Genomic DNA, 25,403 nt, shown 5'->3' with positions numbered 1-25,403 from the left:
AGCTACTGTCTACTACTTTCTTGGTGTACAACATCAACAACAAGATGAAACAAATTCTTGTTGTCTTTCTAATATTAAAAAAAGAGAAGTGGTCCTTTGATCCACACTCCTGAAGGTGGATGTGGCAAGGGACCTCCTGCTGGGTCATCAGAGAGCAGAGGCTCCAACGGTGAGGCAGGCAAACTTCTATATGAAGATCTTCTTAGCTACATAGAGCACCCATCTAATCCCAATTGCCTCCCAAAGGTCCCACCCGAGACATATACTGATTATGGGGATTCTGAAAAGACTGTGTGTGTGTGTGTGTGTGTGTGTGTGTATGAGATTCTGAAAAGAAGTTCCACTGAACCTTCGGCAAGGTCGAGCAGCTGACAAAAGCCGCAGAGACCAGGAAAAGTCTGGAATGTGGAAAGTCCAGAGTCAATTATCTTGGGTCCTCTTTAGTCACCGATCAGCCAGTTACTGCCTTCCTCTAGACCTGACCCAATGCAGTTTTGACCATTAGGTAAATCCCTTGGAATGTATGAGCAGAGACTTAGTTCCCAACCAATCAAAAAGCAAAGAATGTCATCAGATAGCATCTGTGGCCTATAGTTGGGCTTTCTTTGCTTTCCTTCACTCACCCAACTGATGTTTCTATCGATGCATTTACAAAGATTTAAAAAGTGTCTTGATTTGTGGCTTTGTTTAGTTACTTCATAAGACTGCTCCAATGTTGGAAGATGGAATTTGAAGTAACCTAAGTCTGTGTTCCACTCCATTGGTAGGTGTATTTGGCTTTAGAATAAATTATCTCTGAAGAGGTGAGAAGTGTTTTTTTTTTTTTCTGGCTTTCTTTTCTTCTTTTCTTCCTTTTTTTTTTTTTTTTTTTTTTTTTTTTTTTTTTTTTTTTAGTGTGTGTGTGTGTGTTGTGTGATTTAGATTACACCCGAGGCTCAGAGGAGGCAAACACACACACACACTGGGACTCTAACAGTAGCCCGGGTCACTAATGCATCTATCTAGCCATATTGAGGCAAAAGAAAAAGCAGAGATCTAAATGACTTTTCTAAGGGATTCCATTTCCTTTCTTTGTGTTCGTGAAGAGATGACAGTTAAAGAATAAGGTTAAATTGAATCTGCTCACTCTGATATGCAAGAAAAAGGCTTTGAGAATTTTTGTTTCTGTTTCATTTCCTTTGAGACAGTCTTAATACATAGCCTACACTGCTCTGGAACTCCTTCTGTTCTTGGGTTGGCTTTGAACTTGGGAACTACTGAGATTATAGGCATGTGCCTGAGTTATTGTACAGACCCTTCATGGAGAAAGCAAGGAAATGGTCTTTTTTTTTTTTTTTTCTGCCCCATTTCCAAGGGCTTCACTCACCCTGCCATGCTTTTTACCATGGGTGAAGGGAAACTCTTAATGGTAGCTTCTCCACTGATCTGGGACACATCCAATCAGGTATTCCCTGTCTTTGGGATGAAAGAAGAGCTGGTATTTAATTTCTAGTCTGTGCCACGTTAGTAAACACTTAATGACAGGGGTTTGCAGGGCTCTCCTTTGTTTTCTGGAACATACACATGCGACTGCTTAACGCAGTGTGCTGCCTCTTGGGAAGTGACATTGAGTGCTGGCAGCCTGCATGCTTTTTATTATTATTCTTTTGTTGTCCATCAGCTGACATGAGGCTGTCAGTCAGTTGTCCAAGATGCATCTGCATCTGGCAACTCTGAGTATACCACGAATTTTCTCTTTTGGCTCTCATTAAATTAGTATCATTTTGGATTTGAAGGTCGCCTATATAGATGATTTCTAAGGCGGAATCAGTGATAGAAAGTGAAGAATCAGGAGCAAGAAAGGAAAATGACCTTCTAAAGAGACTAATTTCTGAAGAGCTAGGAAAGCAGCAACTAAGGAAAAAGGTCTTAGCGTGAAGCCTGCTCCAAGTTTGTACTGTTTGTTTATTCTCCTTAGAGAGCAGTAATTATAGTTAATAAGCAGTTAGAGCTGGAGGAGCGCTCAATAGGTAAGGGCCTGAGTTCTGTGGCCAGAACACACACACACACACACACACACACACACACACACACACACACACACACCCTGAGTTCTATAGCCACTCCCCCCAACACACACAGAGGATGAGAGAGGGAGAGAGAGACAGCTGTGGGTGGTGTCATGTTTATCATCTCAGAATGGAGACAAGAGGATCCCTAGGGCACCCTGGTCAGTCAGTCTAGTCCACTTGGTGAGTTCCAGACCAGTAAGAGACCTTTCTTCAAACAGAAGGAGGGAAGAGCCTAGGGCACAAACTTGATGTTGTGTTCTGGCCTGCACACATATACCTGCACATACGTGAACACACAACCAAAACAAGGAGAAAAGTTGTTTGTGCCAATTACTTGAATAAATTGAACACAGCATCAATAGTATGTTACCTTACAAAGCTGTACTCAAACAGTTCTCTGTAATATTTTATGCAAAAGCCTCTTGGAGATACATATGCTCTTTGATGATAGGAATACAGACTGATGATCCTTTTGAAAACATCCCTTGTCAAACACGCACTTGCTACACCTAGTCCACAGAGCAGCAAAGCTCAAGAGAGGGCAGTGTGGACTGTTGTTGATCACCCCGTTGACCATATGAAGAACTGCAGTATAGTTTTATCTGAGAGGAGGCAACCTCAATTAGGAAAATACTTCCATAAGATCAGGCCATATACAAGCTTGTAGGGCATTTTCTTAATTAGTGATTGATGGGGGAAGGTCCAGCCCATTGTGGGTGGGGCCATCCCTGGGCAGGTGGTTCTCTGTTCTATAAGATAGCAGGTTGAGCAAGCCATGAGGGGCAAGCCAGTAGGCAGCACTCCTCCATGGGCTCTGCATCAGCTCCTTCCTCCAGGTTCTGGCCCTTTTTGAGTTCCTGTTCTGACTTCCTTCAGTGATGAACAGTGATGTGGAAGTATAATCCAGATAAACACTTTCCCCCTCAAGTTGCCTTGGTCATGGTGTTTTAGCACATCAACAGTAACCCTGATGAAGACAAGGGCTAAAAGCTGCCACTCAGTGCTGCACTCTGGTACCCAGGGAAGGATTGCAGCTTCAAACCCGAGGTACGGATTCTAATGACATGCATCATGTTCTCCTCAGCACAAAGACAGAAAATCTTGGAAGTCAGAGCACTGTAACCCAAAGACTTGGAAGGCTGGCAGAAATTCACATGGTTAACAAGTCAGGATAAATTAATATGGCCTTTAATTTTTATATCAAAGTATATACACAAATATTAGCCCCAATTTTCCACAAAAACTTGTTTTCTTACTAGCACTTATAAATATGAGTTCTAGAAATCTTGAATTTTTTAAAGAGTCACTTGTGGTAGAAAATACGTGGATTTCTGTGAGTGTGAGGTAGAGTTCAAGTTCCTGTATTTTAAACAAGAACGCCTCCAAATTACACTTGACTTGGTCCCAAGCATATGTTGAGACACAATGACCTCCAGCAATTCCCAGAGAGTGACTTTTCTTCCTAAGTGGCTTCTAAATGAGACTTTTGGTTCCAAGTATTTATAGCAACTGAACTAAGATCCTGAAAAATATAGATACTGTTTGCTGTCTATGGGGTGAGGAATAGACTTGCAGAAATGGTATTGACTAGTAACCAGGAACCTGCCAGTTTATGGCACTTGCTTCAACTAGTGTCAAGTTCTGGAACACAGCCATATTTGAACACTTAGATGTTTACAGAGGGCTTTAATTCTGCGTGGCTATTTTTCCTCTAAAGGAAAAAGCATCTCATTTATTCACAGCCCAGGTATTTAAATACTCACTTTGATTTCTGAAGAACTTTGGCAAGATATGAAGAAGCCCTTGACCCCTGACCACTTTTCGTCTCTGATTTGAGCAAGCCACTTAATCACCCTGGATCCTTAATCTGCAAACTGCTAGGGCTCCGCACCACTTTCAAGTTCTCTTGAAGGGCTGTTAGCAGCGGGGTGGATGCCGACCCTTGCTGAACGTGGGGAAGGAAGCCAGCTTTTCTCTTTCCACATCAAAGAGAACAGACCGCCAAACTTCTCTCAGATTTCCATACAATCTTTGACTTAGAGGGTAATGCCAAGTTTATCAAAGGACAGGATAACCAGGCCATTTTCTGTTCCATAAAGAAAGTGATTTCAGCAATCCGCAGATAGTTGTGACTTAAGTTTTCCTTCCTGCACCTGAAGGAAGTACTTTATACTTTAGGTATGACGGCTTCTACTTAAGATGGGGAAAAACAAAACAAAACACTCAGGAGCAGCTACTGGCTCCCTGCCAAAGGGAAGGAGAGACGCAGTGGGCCAATGTGCTTCTAAATGCATTCTGGCAGCCTTGACTACTAGATTACACAATGTTTCACTTGGTTTCGCCTACTATTTTTCTTGAGACAGCTTTCCCCCGATTTGCCCAGGATCACAGACGTGCCTGCAGCAGTCTGGAAATGGCGCAGGTTGGTTCTCAGTAGGAAATATTGGCGCTAAGGCTGCTCTCAGCCATCCTCAGAACCCGGATACTGCAAGGGTTTGCCGCGAGACTACATGGACGTAAATCTAAAATTTACATGAAGCCTAAGTCTTTATTACACTCCTTTACTACAGCCAGATGGGAGGCAGACATAAAGAACTGGAAACTAAAGCATACGCAACAAAAGAAAGGAGACCCTGTCTCAAACTGGTTGGAAGGCAGAGACTGGAGACTGACAACTGGGGCCGTGCTTTGACCAGCACCTTTAAAAGCATTTTGAACAAACTCTAACTGGCCGTCATCTTTAGGCCAGAGAGCTGGAGTTTGTTTCATCATGCCCATCATTTGAAAAAATTCTGAAATCTAAAATGTTCCCCATCCCAAGTATTTTGGAGAAAAGATACCCCCAAATAACAATGTTTAATGAAATAAAGAGAAACTCCAATAATATGTAGAACCCATTTTGACAGACATCACCTACTCTAATAAGTCACAGAGGAAGACAATGGTAGCATATTAGGAAATGCCTCTTCCTTTTTACAGAATTACTTTCAAACCAAGAGCTAAATGCTCATACAAGCATGTGCAAGACCTGGAGGAAGAAAACCCACCACCTCATACTCAGGCCATTTAGGCTAACCAAGTCAACTGCTCCCACCCATGTTTCCTGAACGTAAGCACTTATAGCCAACACCATCCACCACAGTTTTTCTAAAATCTTAAGACTATCGGGGTAGAGGAGTCTGAGACAGAGTAACTTTGAACATCTTTGGCCCTTTATAGTTCTACAGTTTTACACATAACATTGCTTAAAAAGACATGTATGATGCGTGTACATGTACGTGAATACAGACGTGTGTGCCATAGCGTGGAGGCGTAGGTCAAAGGACAACCTCAGTGGTCAGTTTCCAGTCTCAGGCTCTCCTTTCTGTTGTTTACTCTGTGTGCATGCAGTCTTTTGTTACTGAGGGGCTCCCGTCTTCCTCTGGGAGTGCAGGGATTACAAATGATGCTGACTAGGTCCAGCATTTATACAGCGGGATCCAAACTTGGGTCCTCATGTTCATGCAGCATGTGATTTACTTATTGAGCCATTTCTCCTGCCCACCAGTCCTAAAATAGATCTAACAATAATAAAGGCACCTTTTTATGAAGACAAGTTGTCTATACCTTAGGCCCATTACTATGTGTACACCTTTGGCCATTACTATAGATTAGACTGAGAACCATCACTCTAGACTGGACCTCAGTACTTCTAGATCTTACATTTCCTACCAAGATCCATGCATTAAGGGTCTGGTCTACAGCCCAAGGTACCACTCACTGAGTGGTGGCAGAACCTCTAAAAGATAGGACCTAAATGGAGGAAGTTGAGTCTTTGGGGATTTGTCTTTGAGTAGGTGATTCTTGCTCTTTCTTTTTCTTCTTCCTGTCTTTGCTTTCTCCTCCTTGCCACAGCAAAGTAAGAAGGTCCTTCAGTCATAATACAGTTGCCACAAGCCCAAAGCAACAGGGCCAAGAGACTATGGACTCAGACCTCTGAAGTAGAGGTATATCATAAAATAAAGCTGGCATTTTAAGTTTATTTATGTTAGGTATTTAGCCACAGTGATAAGAGCTGATGCACCCCCACATTGTTAATTTATCAGGCTGGGAATGAGGCTAAGAATGCACATCCCTAACTACTTGCAAGTGATGCTGCTGCTGCTACTGGTCTAAGGTCACCTGATGAGAACTGTTTCTATTAATCATCTCTTGGGCATGGCATATTTTTGTGAGTAGATATATATGCATGCTCAACCTCAAGAAGTAAAAATTGAAGTGGGCACTGTAGCCATATGGAGAATATAAGTCAATGACTATATTAAGGGCTGAGGTTAGGATGGCAGCTTGTCTGCAATATCTGACTCACCAAGGAGACTAGAGGAAGATTACTACAGTGCTTCACAGCACCTGAGAGGCTGAGGCAGGAGGACTGTGAATTTGAGAAAAGCCTGGCATATACAGGCCTGCTTCAAAAACATATAAATGAATACTATAATAAATTAAAGGAGAAGCTATAAACTTTGCTTGTGTAGGATTATTTTGAGGATTAAGCAAGATTTAAAGTTTGTTATCAAAATGAAGATAACAGCAATAATACAAACAGAAAAAAAACACACAGAAACTTTCATTAAATTATTTGTTCCTTTCTTAGTATATTTCAGTGGAAACAAATAGATCATGCTTCCACAATCAAGAAGCAATCTCCTCTGCTGGCAGGAGAGACCACTTCATGGGTCTGATTTAAGGGCCCAGCAACAATACAGCACTTACATGCTGTCTGCCAGGAGACTTTGGCCATAAACATTTCTGGAGCATAAGCCTGAATAGCTGCTCCCTTGTGACTAAATGGTGAAGTCATCATTGACAATTATGATATCATGAGCCACAGAAAGGCTGGGTTTTCTTATATAGAAAACTCTATAGGAACGATCACATGGAGGAAGGGGGGTTTGTTCTACTTTGGCATATGAGCTCTGAGCAAGTGGAGAATGATGGCGTGACCCCCAAGTTCTACAAAATGTACCCTGCTTTACTACCTTAACATAGATGCAAGTGTGCAAGGGTGCTGCTAAAAGGACATTTCTCTATCTCATAAATCTTGCGATGAAAAGATGCTGAAGATACCCATACTTTCCCCAAATGCAGCTTTGAATTTGGCATTAGCACTAAGTAAGCACCTTTGGATCCAAAGCAATGAAACGGATCACTCTACAGGCTATCAACCAGCTATAATGCATGGCCTTGGTGGTACCTATAAAATGATATGGCTCGAGCAGCTGAAAAGCAAGGTGCCCTCTTGCTCTAGTAATCTTCACTAGGTGACATTGGGAGTAAGGAATGGCTATCAAATTAGACCACCTAGAGCTATCAGATTAGTATTCATCAGTTGCCTTAACGAGAACAAAGCCTTCTCTTAGCTGCTGATCTGAAGTCTCTCTGAGCAAATTGTAAACTATTCTAAGCTATTTGAGAAAGAAAGATGGTGCCCTGCATCTTTTAGGTATTCAGTAAATAATTTAGCGATGCTATATGTCCTTCATTAATTCTTGGATCTTGTTACTCACATTGGCCAAATGAGAGCAGCATACAGTGAGATGCAAGTTTTAAGACAGCATTTCATGCTCTCTCCTAACCTGACTGTACAGCCAAGGTCTTGATTTCTGATCCCTGTGTCTTTGTTACCTGTGTTTTTATCACACAAGCCATAAAGAAAGGCAAAGGTAAGGTAATTCTATAGAGGTCAGTGCTACTTCAAGCACAAGGTGTAGCTAATACTTAATGAGCAAGCACAAGTCAGTAACATCTTCCAAGAGTGACAGACAATAAATGGTTCTTAAATTCTTTGTCTGGGTCAATGTGTCATTTATCAACAGTGGTTGAAATGAACCAGACTTTACCATTGACAACCTAGTTCATTCCTCAAAAGACACTGTGAATATGTTTTTTTGTTTATTTGTTTGTTTATTGTTTTTAAATTCCTTTTTTTTTTTGAGATAGGACTTCCCAGTACAGTCAGAGTTGGCTAGGAACTCATGAGCCTCCTGTTTCAATCAGTGTGTTCTCTTGATGGTTGAGCCGTCTTCCCAGCCCTGTTGACCCATCCTCCCTGTTTACGATTTCCCACCTGTGTCTGCAGAAGACACGGCATAAGAGCTATTAACAAAGAATTATGAGGCTTACTCAGTGACTATATTGCAAAATTTGCTTCTGAGCAGAACAGTGAAAGGCAAATTAACATTCCTTCCCAACTCTGACTCACATGCAAACAAATTCGTTTCATTCCCAGCTAATCCTCTTAGAAGCAAACTTCAAAATTAATCTCAATTTGGCTTCATTTCCATATTCTGGGTGGCAAATATCACTATGACTTTTTTCCTTAAAAGTAAAAAAAAAAAAGAACCTTGAAGGCTGCTGCTTGTGACAAACAGAAAAACCAGCCCTTGTTACAGTCCAAAATCACTGGTTGTTCCCAAGACTAGAAAAAAAAACCAGGACACATCTGTCGCAGTGTCCCACGCCAGGAAACCATCATGCTACCACCACTGTGGTCTGATTTCACACCCCACTCATTCTTTGTTAGAATTTCTTTTTTTGATTTTGTTTCAAATTATAGTGCCACACGTAAGAGTTGGTGAGTTGAGAAAATATCTCCCTGCATCATGGTAAGAATCAGCAGCTTGGCGTGGGAGAGGCTGCCTCAGGCGTTCCCCACCTGGCTGAGATGCTCCCCACCACAAAGCAGTAAGGGAGGGTATGAAAAACAGAAACTAGAGATGTAGTGTAGCTAGCACAGCTTAACGAAAAGGTCCCAGAGTCTTTGGAATTTTACTGAGATATGGAGCAAAAGAAGGGAGGATGAATTCAGCTACTTCTAAATAGTCACCTTCTGCAGGGGGTCTAGGGTAGAATCATCTCACAGTGCACACCGATTGCTGTAACAGGAGTCTGGGGCCAAGTGTGAACTGTGTGGATCTGGCAGCCCACCTGCAATCCCAGCACCAGGGGAACGGGCATCAGTATAGAGAAGTTGCCCTATGTCAGCTGCTGGCCGCCACATACACATGTGTATCCTACTATGTGCCCACACACATTCACACACACTAAAAATAGGGGAAAGGATAACAGCAATGCATTGCAAACTGATCTACAGGCAAGCTTCATTTATTAAAATACAAATAAGATATCACTACATTGAGGCAGTGACTGTTTTGCTTTTCTGACCTTCTGGTTGAACCCATTTTCTGTCTCTGGGTTTTTATTAATCAGGCTACAAAGGTCCTCATATCTGTCTACGACATGAACACATGGTTCCAAATGCCTAAACTAGCTGTAAAGTCTTCATGCACATAGCAGTCACTTTTTGTGAAAAGTTAAGTAAGAATAGAATAAGTTAATAGCACGCTCTCTTATTTACTAACAATTTTCTTCATTCTCTGTCTCTGCCACCCCCCCACAACCCAACCCAGTTTACCTAGCTAGGCAGCCCAAGATGGCCTTGAACTCTACATCCTCCAGCATCCGTCTCTCACCAGTGCTTTCTCTTGACTGACAGTTACTCCCAGCACTAACTAGTCTATCTTGGTAGACTGAGAAGAGCTGTAAGTATTCCACTTTAAGCCCTGTATGGATTTGTTAATCAGCCCCCACATCAACATGTTTACTAGCCAGAGACAATAGAAGCACTGTCTCCAAAATAAACATACTATATTTTTTTTCCTGGAGACTGGACATTTTTATTAAGAGGCCACAGTAAAATTCTAATAAAAAACAATGTTGTGACAAAAATAACCATCCTTTTATTAAAGTGTATTTCTTGTTTCCTTGGCACATTTTTTTAAACACCAACCCCAAATCATGGATTTGCTCACCACAGATCTTTCCGGCTTTATAGAGTAGTTCACGTTTTATTAATTTTGAATGCTAAAAGAAAAAAAATCTATGAAACAATTAGAGCTGCCTTCCCCTCTCCTGCCTTCTCTCTAATTCATAAATTGGCCATTGCTGCATTGTGTGAAACAGACATCTCTGAACTGAATGCTACTATAGCTGCAATCTGAAGAACCTCGAAGGAAAATTAAAAAATCCCTCAACACCAACACAAAGAGTAGAACAGAACCAATGTAGCATGGACTTACAGGAAATGACAAGGGACAAAACATTTACTTGGCTAAAATTGGCAAGTTGGCAAAGTCAAGGTTGAGCTGAAGAGCAGAGGGAGGGCAAAGGGATCCTGCCCCTCTGAAGGTGAAGTGGTGATGATTGACACAGACATGAACTCTGAATGGCCATGTTCTGTTAAAACAATGACTCAACCATCACCAAGCGAAAAAACGAACTCCAAACAATATTCAGAGGCAAACAGGGAGTGGTTCGCCTCTTTAAACATGTCTCATATCCTTTCTAACAAGAAAGGTTCATAATTTGCATGCAAAACACTTTTTGAAGGAGAATGTTAAATAATACGCGTGCTCTGGAATTTGTGAATACTAATTTAAGCTGAATTAAAACCCACAAGGTAATAAAAGGTCAGCCTTTTATAAAAGAACTAGCAACAGTTTGGAAATTTCTTGGGATAGTCAAATGAGACCCATGATTAACCAACAAACCACCATCTAGTATGCAAACTAGAGATGAACATATGACACAGTGTCAAGGTTTCAAAAAAGAACCACTTTATATAACGTTGAGAGGGGTTCTGGGAAGTCTGGTATATTCACTACTTTGCTACCACTGCCAATGACACCATTCTCTTGGCTTGATCAATCACAACAGCTTTAGAGAGCACTGTGGCAGTAGAAGTAAGGAGTTACTTTGTGCAATAGTTGCTTAGTGTGCAGGGTTTAGGATCACGAAGAAACCCTCTCATAATATAAGGGGCATCCACCTTGAAGCGTGAGGATTTGCTTCATTCTTCTGACTACAGTAATTGAAACCTACAAAGCACACCAGGCTCTTCGCTAGCTCCTGAGTCAAAGACCATGGAAGGCAGGCAGAAGAGCTCATAGGATCTGGCATTGGTGAGGTAGAAACAAGCGATTTAACACAAACTAGATTATGGCCTCCCAGTTTGAAAAGCAATGTGTAGATACTAAGGTTAAATAGAAGAAAACACAATGTGAGTCAGAATGGCTGGCAGAGAGAACATAGATGTGGGAGTCAGGCAGACCCTGACTTCAGTTCTATTTTTATCCCTTCACTACCCTAAGTGCCATCTCTAGGGTCAGTTTCTTCCATTATAGGCTGGTGATACTGTCACAGAATTCTTCACATTTGCCAATAGCTCATACGCCTTGCTAAGAGGGGACAAGCCTAATGCCTGAGGGTCTGTCTCTGTGAAAAGATGGGTAGTGACTGTGGGCCCTGACTTCTTCCTTGAACTATGTGCTGGTCCAACATTTCAAGGGTGAACTTTCACTAAATACCTAGACCACTGATAGCACAGGCAGACACGAACTAGTCCACCATTCCATTGCTTCCTGCTTCCCTCTCCTATGCTAATAAGTAAGAGTTTACAGAGGTAGTGAGGCTTCTGCTGGATCCCCAGGGATGTGAGTTTTCAAGAAAAAAAAGACTATGTGCTACTCAGGCCATTGAAAAGAGGGAGAATTTGGGTGAGAGGGTCCAATGCGAGACAAAGGCTCAGATGTCCAGTCGGGAGCACAATGAGACCATGGAAGGTCAAGGTCAGATGTATGGACCCAGATGTAGGTCCCAATGAGTTCAATTGTGTGTACATGTTCTAGACTCTAGAGTCTAGAGAAGTAGTTCTCAACCTGTGCGTCATTACTCCTTTGGGGGTTACATATCAGATATCCTGCATATCAGATATGTATATTAAAATTCCTAACAGTAGCAAAATTACAATTATGAAGTAGCAACGAAATAATTTTATGGTTGGGGTGTGGTAGTTTGAATGTAATTGGCCCCCATAAGCCCAGAGGGAGTGGCGCTATCAATAGGTGTGAATTTGTTGAAGGAAGTGTGCCACATGGAGGATAGGTTTGAAGGCTCATATATGCTCAAGTCATGCCCAGTGTCTCAGACCACTTCCTGGTGCCTGCAGGACCAAGAGGTAGCTTCTTTCCTACTTTCAGCTCCTTCTCCAGCACTATGTCGGCCTGAATGCCACTATATCCCGCCATGATGATAATGGATTAAACCTCTAAAGCTGTAAGCCCCCCCCTCCCCAATTAAATGCTCCTTTATAAGAGTTGCTGTGGTCATGGTATCTCTTCATAACAATAGAAACCCTAACTAAAACAGGGGGTTCACAACATGAGGAACTGTATTAAAGGATCACAGCATTAGGAAGGCTGAGAACCACTGCTCTAGAGTCTCTAAGGCCCATGAGGCTGGATGATGGAGGTCTACACATGCATAGTTGCTAGAACTATGGATTTGGGATTTATTAGAGTTCACTGTAGCATAAACAGATAGGCTGCCTCTGGGAAACACAATGGAGTAATATGATCAGGGCCAGAATTCTCTGGCAACATGCTTCCTGGGCTCTAGTCAACACGGCTTGTGGGTTTGTTTATTCATTCATTCTTACAAACTTGGTTCCAGTTCCCACCAGCACCCACACAACATAGCTTCTATGTAGTATAGCCCCCTTTCCACTCACTTTGACCCATAATAGAGATTTAAAGTTAGAAGCATAATTTGTTGATTAAGGGATACACCTGTGTCACTAAAGAAACACAGACACTGGCAGTTCCTCAGTCTAAAACATTTTACCCCTAAAAACACCCACCAGCACTATACAGTGAAATGCTGCACTTCTCTTCAAACCACGGAGAGCATTAACTGTATCCTAGTCCAGGTATTCAAGCAAAGGCCTCCAACTTTTATGCAAAAGGCATTTGTAGGTACTTTCCCATCTCATCATTCTGCCGATGGCTCTGAAGTTTAGCTGTCTCCTTATCTGTACTGAACTAACCCATATCTAAAGTTTTTTTTATTATTATTTAGGTAAAAGGTAGGTGAATGAAATCCATTGACCAGAGGAGTAAAGCGCAGGGTGGAAGAGTTCTATGATGCTCTTCTTCACACTGAACGACAACAATTCACTTTTTGGGGAAACACTTTAAATAGGAGCAACAGTAAAGCGACTACTAGTACATAGGGGATTCTGTAAATACCACACAGGGCCAATCTAGGGTTCCTCTGCATCCTAGTACCGAAGGGGTTCTGTAGATACCACACAGGGCCAATCTAGGGTTCCTCTGCATCCTAGTACAGAAGGAGTTCTGTAGATATAACACAGGGCCAATCTAGGGTTCCTCTGCATCCTAGTACAGAAGGGGTTCTGTAGATACCACACAGGGCCAATCTAGGGTTCCTCTGCATCCTAGTACATAGGGGATTCTGTAAATACCACACAGGGCCAATCTAGGGTTCCTCTGCATCCTAGTACAGAAGGGGTTCTGTAAATACTACACAGGGCCAATCTAGGGTTCCTCTGCATCCTAGTACAGAAGGGGTTCTGTAGATACCACACAGGGCCAATCTAGGGTTCCACTTCATCCTAGCCTAGCAAAGCCTTTATTGATCATTCATCTGTCTTTCAAATGAAGACAGACTACAGAAGCCTACAAAGGACAACCAAGGAAAACAATTCTTCTTGGAGAACTCTGACCTTGAGCTTCTGCATCAGGAGCTTAGAGGGCACAAAGGCCTACAATGAACTTCTTCTGTTCATTATAGCAAGTGTTTTTTTCCTATGGTAATCAGCTAATTTAAAACGGAAGCATCCAGAATTCCAAATGAAAGATCTTAAGTAAGATTTTCTGCACATGGTGTCCAGTGTATTTAGAATGCAAGGAGTGTGTGTGTGTGTGTCTTCCTCCTTATTACTTGGGACGGGGCTCTAATACCTGCCAGCAAGCCTCTGGAATCGACCTGTTTCTGTCTCTATTGCTGTGGTTACAGGCACACTTCAGTCACCATATCTGGCTTTGTTTTTTAAATGTTGGTACTAGGGATCTAAATTCAGGTTTGTTTTTCTACACATGTAGCAAGTACTTTACCCACTAACCGAACTTCCCTGTTCTGTTTTTTAAATAATATGTTCCTGACCTATCTTCATATGGCAGTGTATCTTTCTTTATTGAAAGAAAAAAAGTGTGATTCTAATTATCTATCTCTCTGCCACTGAGATTTTAGGTTTACTGGGTTACTCGTTCTTGGGCATTTCACAACAGTTAGAGATGTGACACACTCATTATCTGACTCACCTGTGGCTGATGTTTAGAGCAGTGTATTGCTAAATCAAAAGTTTTAATAAGAACAAATTAGAAATCAGAAAGTCCCAACTGTTATTTAGTAGGTTTATGTGCAGTAGGTCATCACCTTCCTAGTCCTGTATAATGGTTTATAGCTCTACAGTTTGATATTACTAGTGTTCTGTTAATGTAAGTCACACAGGATAAGAGGCTTAAGATAACCACAAAGTATACTTATTTAATACACACATCTAGAAATGTTAACTTCAATTCAGTAACATCCTGAGTCATGTTTTAGATTTTTGTCTCTTTTAGAGGATTTTCTTCATTTTTTTTAAAAAGATTTATTTGTTTATTATGTATACAGTGTTCTGCTAGAGGAGGGCACCAGCTCTCATTACAGATTATTTTGAACCACGATGTGGTTACTGGGAATTGAACTCAGGACCTCTGGAAAAGAAGCCAGTGCTTTTAACCACTTTTAACACATTAATCTATTTCTTGAGATAAGTTCTACTGTATACGCTAGACTGGCCTTGACCTCACAATGTAACACAAACTTGAACTTGAAGTAATTCTTATGTTTCATCCTCCCTAGTGCCACAGCTACAGGCGTGCATTAGCGTGCCCAGTTCTTGGCTTCTTAGATAGAAGACTCATTACTGATTTCTGTCTTCCAAACATAAAAGAAAAGTGTAGGTGCAAGAAATCTAATAGGTTGAGTCCTTAGTCATCAGAGAAATGCAAATCAAAACAACTCTCAGATTCCATCTTGCACCTGTAAGAATGGCCAAGATCAAAAACACTGATGACAACTTATGCTGGAGAGGTTGTGGGGTAAAGGGAACACTCTTGCATTGCTGGTAGGAGTGCAAGCTGGTACAGCCCCTTTGGATGTCAGTATGGTGATTTTTCAGAAAATTAGGAAACAACCTTCCCCAAAACCCAGCAAAACCACTTTTTGGTATATATCCAAAGGATGCTTAATTGTGCCACAAGGACATGTCCTCAACTATATTCATAGCAGCATTGTTTGTCATAGCCAGAATCTGGGAACAATCTAAATGCCTCTAGACCAAAGAATGGATAAGGAAAATGTGGTACATTTACACAATGGAGTACTACACAGCAGAAAAAAATAACATCTTGAAATCTGCAGGCAAATGGATGGAGCTAGAAAACATATTGAGTGAAGTAACTGAGACCCAGAAAGACAAACATCACATGTACTCACTCATAAGTGGTTTTCAAACATAAAGCAAAGAAAACCAGCCTACAAATCACAATCCCAGAAAACCTAGACAACAAAGAGGACCCTAAGAGACACATACATGGATCTAATCTACATGGGAAGTAGAAAAAGACAAGAACTCCTGAGTAAATTAGGAGCATGTAGACCATAGGAAGGGGGTGAAGGGGAGGGAAGAGGCAGGGAGGGGAATAGAGAAAAATGTAGAGCTCAATAAACAAATAAATAAATAAAGAGAAATCTAATAGGTTGCAAAAAAAAATGGATAATGTGAGTTCTCACTACACATAGTAGACTAAAATGCTCTACCTTTCGTAATTAAAAAGTAAGTGAAGTAAGGTTCTACGTACAAGATGGGACAAATTAGAATCTATTTGGTTGACATGTGACTCAGTAAGTGGTTCACTTTCAGTTTCCCAGGCCTTGAAAGTTAAGATCTGAAGCGACAGCAAAGATGAGCTTCACCATGATAGGCGATCTGGGGCAAGAGGACCTGAGCCTAAATCCTCAACATTCATATAAAAAGCACGTGCACCTGTAATCCTAGCACTGGAAGGGGCAGAGGCAGGAGAATTACTGCGGCTGGCTGGTCACCATTCAAGCTCTTGGTCCAGTAAGGGACCATCTCCAGGGAATGAAGCTGAGCGTGAGAGAGCAGAACACCGGATGCCACCCGCTGGTCCCCATGTGCAATGCCCCCCAGCACTAGCCCACGAAATATACAACTTGTCAGCATATGGGCATGGGTGATGATGCAGAAAAAAGACAGTTTGCTTACCAACTTCATCCTGAATCTCCTCAGCCACTGCAGGGACATTGTAGAGCAGGGACAGGGACTGGTTCATGCGTTCGTAGATCACACGGAGGTGTGTCATAACCTGTTAGAAGATGACAACTCTAAGAGAAGATTCTTTGCTAAGAAAACAGTGACAAATAAGATACCGTCCCCCACACCCCAATAGCACTGACCAGCATGGGGGAGCACTGAGCAGAAGGGACACTCTTTTTCTTCTTTGTCTCTATCTTTTTATTCTCTCATTTATCTTTAAACTTACCGGTAGCCTGCATGCTTGCAACAGTCTATTTCAAAGACCACATCTGTCATCAGATTCCTAATGCCGATGCTTCCCAAATACCCTATTTACTACATCAATGCCTTTGCAAATATTCTAATACATATATAGGATTATTTCAGTTTAATGGGATATTTTGTGCAGAATGTGAATGTTTTTAATTTTAATTCCAGTCAAGAAAATTTAAAATCTTAGGTTTCTGGAGGTAGATCCCAGTTTTTAACCTCTGGGAAGGAGAAAGCAGAAAGCATTAGAAAGCCTCATGAGACAGTATTAAACCTAAACACTGCAGTTACAGCGGCGTTTATCACCATCTGGCAGCATTTAGATCAGGTGACTATTGGGTTTTCAGTTTATTGAGTGATCCTTTTCTCCACATTGATGGCTTTATTCCCTATTTCATCTATTTTTGTACATTTATGAATATTTGCATGTGTTTAGCTGAACACGTGTATGTGGGCAAGCATGTGTGTACGGAGGCCTGAGGGTGACATTGAGACCTTCCTCTACTGCTATGCACCTGTTCACAGAAGCAGGGTCTCTCAGTTGCACCCAAAGTTCCCTAATATGACCACCCTGGCTAACCAGCTTGTTCCAGGGATCCTCCCCTAAGCTTTCTGAGCGCTTGCGTGACTGGTAAGCAGCCATACCAGTGGCAACCAAACTCTGGTTGGTCCCAGTACTTGGCAGCAAGCAGTCCATCAAATGAGTTGCTTCCCAGCCCTGGCAGTTAACTTTAAAAGATCAAGCACTAGTTTTAAAATTTGACACTTCAGATTTTTAAATTCCACATTATTGGGGGAAACTTAGAAAATGTCAAGGCACACATTACTAAAACACGCTTCCCTTTAAAAAGAATTTGCTTTCTTTTTACTTATGTATATATGTATGCGTTTTTGTGTGCACTCAGCTATATGTGCAGGGACCAGTGAGTGGAAAGCCAGATGATGGTGTCAGATCCCTGGACCTGGAGTTACAGGTGGTGGTGAGATATGGGGGCCGGGCACTAAATTGAGGTTCTCAGGAAGAAAGGCAAGCTCCCCAGCATCTTCCCATGTAGCCCAGCGGGCCTTGAACTGCCAGTCCTTCTGCCTCCACATAACTGTATGCCACTAAGCCCGGTGAAGATTAGCTTCTGGAGGTCCAGACACGAACTCTTGCCACCCCACCACAGGTGCTCTGGAGACAGGTAAACATCTTTCCATCAACTGAAGAAACCGCACCTCTGGACTGTGCCAGTCGCGGGAGGCTCCACGTTCAGAGCTTACCTGGGACCGGATCTGCGCAGCCTTCTTGGGGTCCACCATGCGCACGTGTTCGAAATGCTTAAGGGTGTGCTGTCTGTCTTTCTGCTCCGCACGGACATACTTCTTCAGCATGTTGAACACATGATGAGGCTGTGGGGAAAACCGTAAGAAAATGAGTTTCACGTTTGTTTGAGACATCACCCCTTGCATTGGCATTCAGGCCAAGGGTCCCATGATGTGCAAACACTGCAAGCCGGCTTGCGGCTAATTCTCCCTCCTCGTCATTAACAGGGCTCAGACCACTCTTCCTTTTTATAAAGTATTTGGCACTCTCAGCATTTCTGACATGTCCTAATTCAGCACTTTCTTTCCAAATAAGTACTTCCTGCTGTAATAGGGGAATAAACTTTGAATTTCCCAGGTTTCAGTAAACTCCTTCAATCTTCTGATAAAATAGTCACAGGGCGTTCATGACAGCTACATCACCATGGGCGTGCACAGCTCCAACTCCAGAAGTTACGCTTCACAAATAATCCCTTGATTAGTAACATACCGTGGTACAGTAATCAAAATAGGAAAATAATGGGCAATTTACTACTCAACTGTAGGGCGAGGAAAATGATAAGCTCCATGGAACATTATCTTTCCCCCGAACAAAGGCAATCATTAAGCTTAGTTATTTTACTTTGAAATTTAATTAAGTTCTTTTAAAGCCATCAGATTATAATATTCTCAGCAACAATTAAGTTTCTTCTTAAGTGCTTCAGGGTTTTTTTTTATTCTAATAAGTTCTACTTCATTTTATTCCAATTTTACATGAAAACTTTTTTCTTTTTAAATAAAGGATTTATCGGGGGAGGGGGAGGGAAATGGGAAGCGGTTGCGGGGAGGAGGCAGAAATCCTTAATAAATAAATAAAAAAAAAAGGATTTAAATTTCTTTTGCCAGCAGTTTTACTGCTATTGGTATCCTTCCCTGTGACTTCAGATGATGATCTGTAAGGCGTACATCCTTCATTAAGGCCAAACTAAACATCCCAGAGCTATAAAGTTCAAGTCAGGAATGGACCTGGGGATGTTTAGACAATCAGAGTTATTAAAGATTATATCTTGGACACCTTCAAAAACAGTTGGGCAGTTCAGAATTTATTACCAAAAACTCTCTGTGGCATGTACGTATGTAATAAGTATATGTGTGCACACGTGAGTATATATGTGGTATGTATGAGGGTGGATTACAGCGCTTTTATCATATATTCAGTTATATATTCAGTGTATATGTGGTATGTATGAGGGTGGATTACAGCGCTTTCATCACATATTCAGTTATATGTTCAGGCACTCTCCTGGCAATTCTGGGAGGAGTTTGGTGTCCTCTCTCTGTGCTACCACGAAGTGCTGTGCCAATCTCAGTTGCTGCATTCTGTGCACTCCATTATTTATGCTAGATCCCCCTCTTCCACAGGAGAGCCACGGGCCAAGCTTAGGTCCCACTCTTCCTGTCCGCCAGGAGCTTCTATCCACGGAGCCTCACCCAGAACGGGTCCTCTGCACTTGCAGCACGCCCGCCAGAGGCCATGCTCCCATGCTCCCGAACACAGACGAAACCACACACACAGTCAAAACAAACTGCCCTCATCTGCTTGGTTTATGTACGTATTCTGAGAAAAAATCTGTTTCACCACAATCAGAAGAAAGACCGATGCCTCTAAACACCGGTCTGAGAAGCATATCATCATAAGTCTCGTTTGTACGATGGCATGCAGCTGAATTGATGGACCAGAAGATGTGCTTTCATAGTTCAGAAACACCAAGACAGATGACTGATAAGCTAAACCTATAAAGCATATATTCAAAAGGCAGAGATTTATTCTAACTAAAAAAAATCCTTCAAGGAAGAAATTAAAGGCTGACTATGGTTCACCCTGAGAGCTGTTTTATCTGCAGGACTGCACAACCAGGGTGTCATGGAACCTTCTTGCTAAGTTACACACACTTTCGAGGTTGGAGACAGAAAGTTCATACTAGCTAGCTCTATTTGCCCACAATGCACCTGTCTGATGGATGGCTTAAAGTACTTAATGTCTATCCCATTTCTGTCTCTAGAAAAGAATTATTTTGAAGAAAATTCACTCCCCCTATCTTTTGTGAGTTCAAATAAGAGAAAAACACTTTAACTCCTAATGCAAGGATTTTACTTTCATCTTTTCTTTCTTTTTTCTTTTTTTTAAATTCATCTACCCTTAGGGGCTAACCACCAAAAAATGATTCTCTAAGGCATTTTTGAGAGAACTATCACCAAAAAGCAACTGTACAGACACTCCAGCCTAGCGTTGGTCTTCTGGATTAAGCTAAAGAATCTTTTAAAGAATCGGGGAAGGATTTAATTGGGCAGCTGAGGATAGGGAACCTGAAATGATCCTATCCTATAGCAATACTGACGAATATCTTGCATATCACCATAGAACCTTCATCTGGTGATGGATGGAGACAGAGACAGAGACCCACACTGGAGCACTGGACTGAGCTCCCAAGGTCCCAATGAGGAGCAGAAGGAGGGAGAACATGAGCAAGGAAGTCAGGACCACGAGGGGTGCACCCCCCCACTGAGACAGTGGGGCTGATCTATTGGGAGCTCACCAAGGCCAGCTGGTCTGTGACTGAAAAAGCATGGGATAAAACCGGACTCTCTGAACATGGCGAACAATGAGGGCTGATGAGAAGCCAAGGACAATGGCACGGGGTTTTGATCCTACTTCATGTTCTGGCTTTGTGAGAGCCTAGCCAGTTTGGATGTTCACCTTCCTAGACATGGACGGAGGGGGGAGGACCTTGGACTTTCCACAGGGCAGGGAACCGTGACTGCTCTTTGGACTGGAGAGGGAGGGGGAGAGGAGTGGGGGGAGGGGGAGAAAAGTGGGAGGAGGGGGAGGGAAATGGGAGGCCGGGAGGAGGCGGAAACTTTTTTTTTTCCTTTTCTCAATAAAAAAGAAATTTGTATCAATAAACCAAGATCCATATCAATGCAAAGTAAAAAAAAAAAAAAAGAATCGGGGAAGGTGGTTTCTTATAGCTAGCACCCATACATTCCTGTCTTCCACTTTCAGCATGAATGGCTTATGTTCCCCTTATTCTTTATTAATGCTAACATTCATTAACAAACAATCAAGACTTAGTTCTTACTTCTTTGCAATTCAGAAGGCAATGCCTTTGAGGCGGGGGATAAGGAGGAAGAGGGAGAGAAACAGTTTTGTTAGTTGACTAACTTAATACTTGGCCTGTCAAAGAGGGTTCAAGATACCTGTGTCATTGCTTGGTTCTCACCTCCAGCTCCTCTGAGCCCCACAGTCTTTCCCCTAATCAACCCTTCAGCAGCTGTTGATTTCCCATCAGGACGTGGTTAACATGCTCAGTTAGCAGCACATTTTAACTGAATGAGCTTAGCTACGGGGAGTGACATGCTTTTCACGTGTGTGGGACCTCATCAAATCTTCATCCCAGGCAAGGGCACAGTGAGTTTTTCTCTTCACCTCACAAAAGAAGCACAAGGAAGGCTGAGGTGGGCTGAAGTGACGTCGGGTACACAATGGCCCATGTGGCATGGCCGCTCAGTGTTTGGGGACAAGCTGTCTGCCTCCAATTATCCTGGCCACTAGGTGGGCCTGTCCTAGACTCTAACATACTAGATTTCTCTCAAACACAGATAGTTTTGACAAAGACGTAACTGAATGGTGAAAAATGGTGTTGTGGGGGTTCTCATCTGAATTTCTAGTTCTTTACACTCAGGGACAGGTTACGGTTTATACCCGAAATCTTCCATTTAACATTTCTTAGACAGTGGTGGACGCAAGCAGCGAAGATCAAGGGAAAATGAAACCACGGCTAGGGGAGATAACAGTGCTGAGTTTTTAGCGCACACTGACTACAGTTCTTTATAATAAGTGAGAAGATTCGGATTTAGATAAGTGAATCTCATTTATGGTCCTAGGCTCATGGCAGGAGGCTCCACTCCGCTAAAGGTCTGAAGCAGGAGGGAGAAACAGCAAGATAGGGATGTCCTCCATCACTCTCATTAGGAGATTACAGAAAAGTGATTCAAGGTATTAGTTACCAGTTAGGCTTTTGTGATATTCATGGGCTTTCCTTCTGAACTCATCCCTATCTTGTATTAAGTCTGATAATTAAAGACTGAATGTGTCCACATGCTTTCCAGCGCTTATCTCACTTCGTACCACTATTCCTTTGTGTGCCTTGGAACGGTATTCCTAACTGCCCCTGAGAAGCCCAGAGCCTGATGCTGAGCAGAAGTACACCAGGCAGCGAGGATCCGCAGCCCTGTCCCTGTGCGCTCCCGGAGCCCCAAGGGCCCAGCATGAGCTCTGACTTCATCACCCTGTGAGCCTGGAGACTCTCGTAAGCAATGCTTGGGACATTGAAGATTGTAGGATGCCCCCACCTAATAAACAAACTGCAGGGCTTGGCTTGGCTGCTCTGACCTTGTAAGTTCAGAATCAGGCTTAGAAATTGGAAAAGTTAGGTTAGTTCCTGTGCTGGAGAACAGACAGACAAACAACCTCAAGTGGTGTGTATCCGGGCCTCACAGATGACGGTGCTCAGACAAGGAAGAAAAACAAGCAACATTCTCCCCGTATTATTATATGTTCACTTGTGTGCGAAGAAAGACCTCTGCTTTGGCATAGCATTCATATGTATTTCCTTTAAAAAATGAAATGGATGACCATCTCTATGACTTTCAGCCACAATTCTCCAAGGCAGGCATTAGTTATTTCTAGAACTCAATAACTGATCTTAGAATAACAGGCCATCATCATTATTTAGGGAGCTTTATTCGATTATGCCAGGACAAAGATGAATTTCTTAAATTTTAATTAAAAAGAAGAAACGTTCACGCAAGAATGCTAAAAAAAAATGCTTGTTATCTTTACTGTGTCTATACAGAGCATAGAAGCAAATTCTCTTAAAGTAATTGTTGTTCATAAATGTTAGCCTGATCACATTACTCATATTCAAAATTGAATTTCTCATAGAACAAGCAAAAATTAGTTCCTCATTATAAATATGTTGATAATAAATATTTTAATATTTTTCTTGTTTCTCCTTATAATGTCAAGCACCAAAAGTCTTGAATTTTTTCTAACTGGCTATATAGATATTTTACCGACAAAGTCTTATTTCTGTAAAGACAGTCTTAATGTGTATTAACGTTGCAATTTGGCTACGCTGGCAGTGGGTGGGGTATAAACCTCATAAATAAGAGTAAAGAAAACAGATCTGCCTCACGGGAAGTCATTACATCCAGGCCTTTCTATTGTCACTGTTGTTTCTGGGACGGTCTCTACCCTGTTTGCAGCTGATATGGCCCTTTCACCCTACCTTCACCTCAGAATCACACTGCCTTTTAAAGCAGCGTTTAAGGATTAATCTTTGAAAAGACGACATCTACCTACATGATGTACAAAATAGGACACATACCTTTTGAAACGGGAACAAAGGTATGGCACATTCCTGCCCCCTACCACAGTTCCTGGCACAGTGTGGTTGCCAATAAATGACTGCTAATTAAATCGGTGAGTGACTCAGGAGCCAAGTATAATTTCAGAAGAAGGTCCAGTGTGTGGACGACCCTTTGTGCCTTCCTCATGAAAGTGAGCATCTCCCTCTGATGAGAAGACCAGCCTCCTGCCTTTCACAGACCACAGTGAAATTCTAAACCCATCAGATGTATTTATCCAGTATTTCCCAGTCCTTTAGGAAGGTGTTTTAAGTGGGTAGTGGCCCCGGAAAATACTTAATAGAGTCCAGCTGTATCCAAGCTTCTCTCCACAGGCTCATTCCACTAATCCCAAAAGATCCATTGTTTTTATAACCTGTCGATATCATGCTGATGACCACAAAATGGAAGGAAATCATGACCCTTTTCTGTCTAAGATAATATAATAAAGTTCCCCACCTCCCAGCTATATCACATTTCCAATGTTCTTTTATATCATTTCTCAATTTGGGACTTGGAATGGAAGATATACATCACTAACAGCGAACAGGTTCCTTCTCCGTGCCACTCATGTCTAAATACATGGCCCTTTATTCACTTCCTTACATGGGAAGCACATTACATGACCAATCAGCCCTATTGTCTTGTTCTACAGCTTCACGCTTGATTGGGAAATCTGGCTTCTTTCTCTAATAGACACTTGTGCTTTAAATCATTTTCTGAAGGGAGTAAGAGTAGCAAGAGTGGTGGAAAGGCTTGGATACAATCCAGCCAAGTCCAAAGCTAACGACTCAGGACACAGGGAGTCTAACCCTTCCAAGACATGAAGGACTTTCTCAGAAAACCCTCTCCTGAGGCATTAAAGTGCACCCTGGTGGTTTTTGAAACCTTAAGCTTTGTCTCACCAGGAAAAAGTAATTTTCTCCTGTTTTTACAAAGCCACAGTTTTTTCTTGAAGTTTTTTTTTTTTTATCTCAGATTTCAAGAAATGCTAACCATACCATATAAACTGTATAGAATATTTGCGTCCTGGCTTAAAGGCACACTTCCTTGTTCTGGGTCCCAGCTGAGTTTGCTTCTCTATCTTGCCATCAACATTATAAACATATTCTCAATGAAATCTTGGGGGTGGGGTAGGCAGAACAATAAGAGCAAAACTAAACGCAAACAGAAACCAACAAAATAAATCAAAACCAGCAGGGAGAAACTTACATTGCAATCTTTAAAAAAATAATCTTTTTTCTTTTTTTTGTCTGTAGGTCTAGTGTTGAGTGAAAATTTTAAAGCCCAATATAAAATGTATCTGATATTTTCTTTAGAAAATCACTATGCTAGGTCAAACACAAATTTGAGAAAATGGTAAAAGATTCATTCCCATGGCCTCCTCCATTTGGCGGTTTTCAGTTCAGATAATAAAGATGCATTCCACAGGAAGAGTTTGGACAATAAGGCTTTCTGACTAGTACACACTGCTAGGGTAGCAGTATTACTCATGTTCAAGGGGTTGCTTTCCAGAAAGTCGCTGTCCAGATGTTCCCAACTGGGATAGTCACCAAACTCCACATGTTCCACCTGACTGTCAGTGCCCTCTGGAAGGAAGACATCCACAGTCTTGCCTGAACCTTCAATAAGTCCTTCTGGTTTTGAATTATGGACAAAGAAAGCTAGAAAAATATTAACTGAAAGAGGAGCTGAAAAATTAACTCTAATTTTCAAACTGGGGAGGACGAATTCCTTTATTAAGTAACTTGTTTCTGGTTACCGATTAAATGGCTGTCTTGGGGATTAAGTACCACCAGAACATGTAGAAAATGGGCTGTGTGCCATCCTCTCATACAAACCAGTGACCTTTGTCAAATACAGTCAGTTTGGACTGAAACTTAGCACTTGTACCCAGTTCCATGATTCATGCCTTCATCTAAATGTTAGCGTGCTGGAGACAGAGCTGAGCTCTTCCAATCCCAGAGCAGGGAGGGGCCAGGACTGATCTGGACTTCTGCATCTTCAAGTCTTGTTTAGTCAAACCAAACAGACCGAAGCTCTCAGGATAAACAGGCTTAGTAACA

The 25,403-nt window shown here is 41.9% G+C and overlaps 1 protein-coding gene across 6 annotated transcripts in view; it reads right to left on the bottom strand.

The window, feature by feature from the left end:
- The window catches only part of LOC121465348 (amyloid beta precursor protein), a 225,375-nt gene that overhangs the window by 37,309 nt on the left and 162,663 nt on the right, over positions 1 to 25,403 (bottom strand). For all 6 annotated transcript variants that reach the window (XM_041678578.1, XM_041678580.1, XM_041678577.1 and 3 more), the window contains 2 exons: positions 17,848 to 17,976; positions 16,285 to 16,384 (listed from right to left, as the gene is read on the bottom strand). In XM_041678578.1, coding sequence (XP_041534512.1) covers positions 16,285 to 16,384; positions 17,848 to 17,976 — 229 coding nt within the window. The remainder of the gene's footprint in view (positions 1 to 16,284; positions 16,385 to 17,847; positions 17,977 to 25,403) is intronic.

Source organism: Microtus oregoni, unplaced genomic scaffold, assembly GCF_018167655.1.
Source record: "Microtus oregoni isolate MIOR12 unplaced genomic scaffold, Mior012 000030F_ref0000283, whole genome shotgun sequence".
In the NCBI taxonomy this organism is placed as follows: Eukaryota; Metazoa; Chordata; class Mammalia; order Rodentia; family Cricetidae; genus Microtus; species Microtus oregoni.
This window is presented reverse-complemented; position numbering and strand designations above follow the sequence as displayed.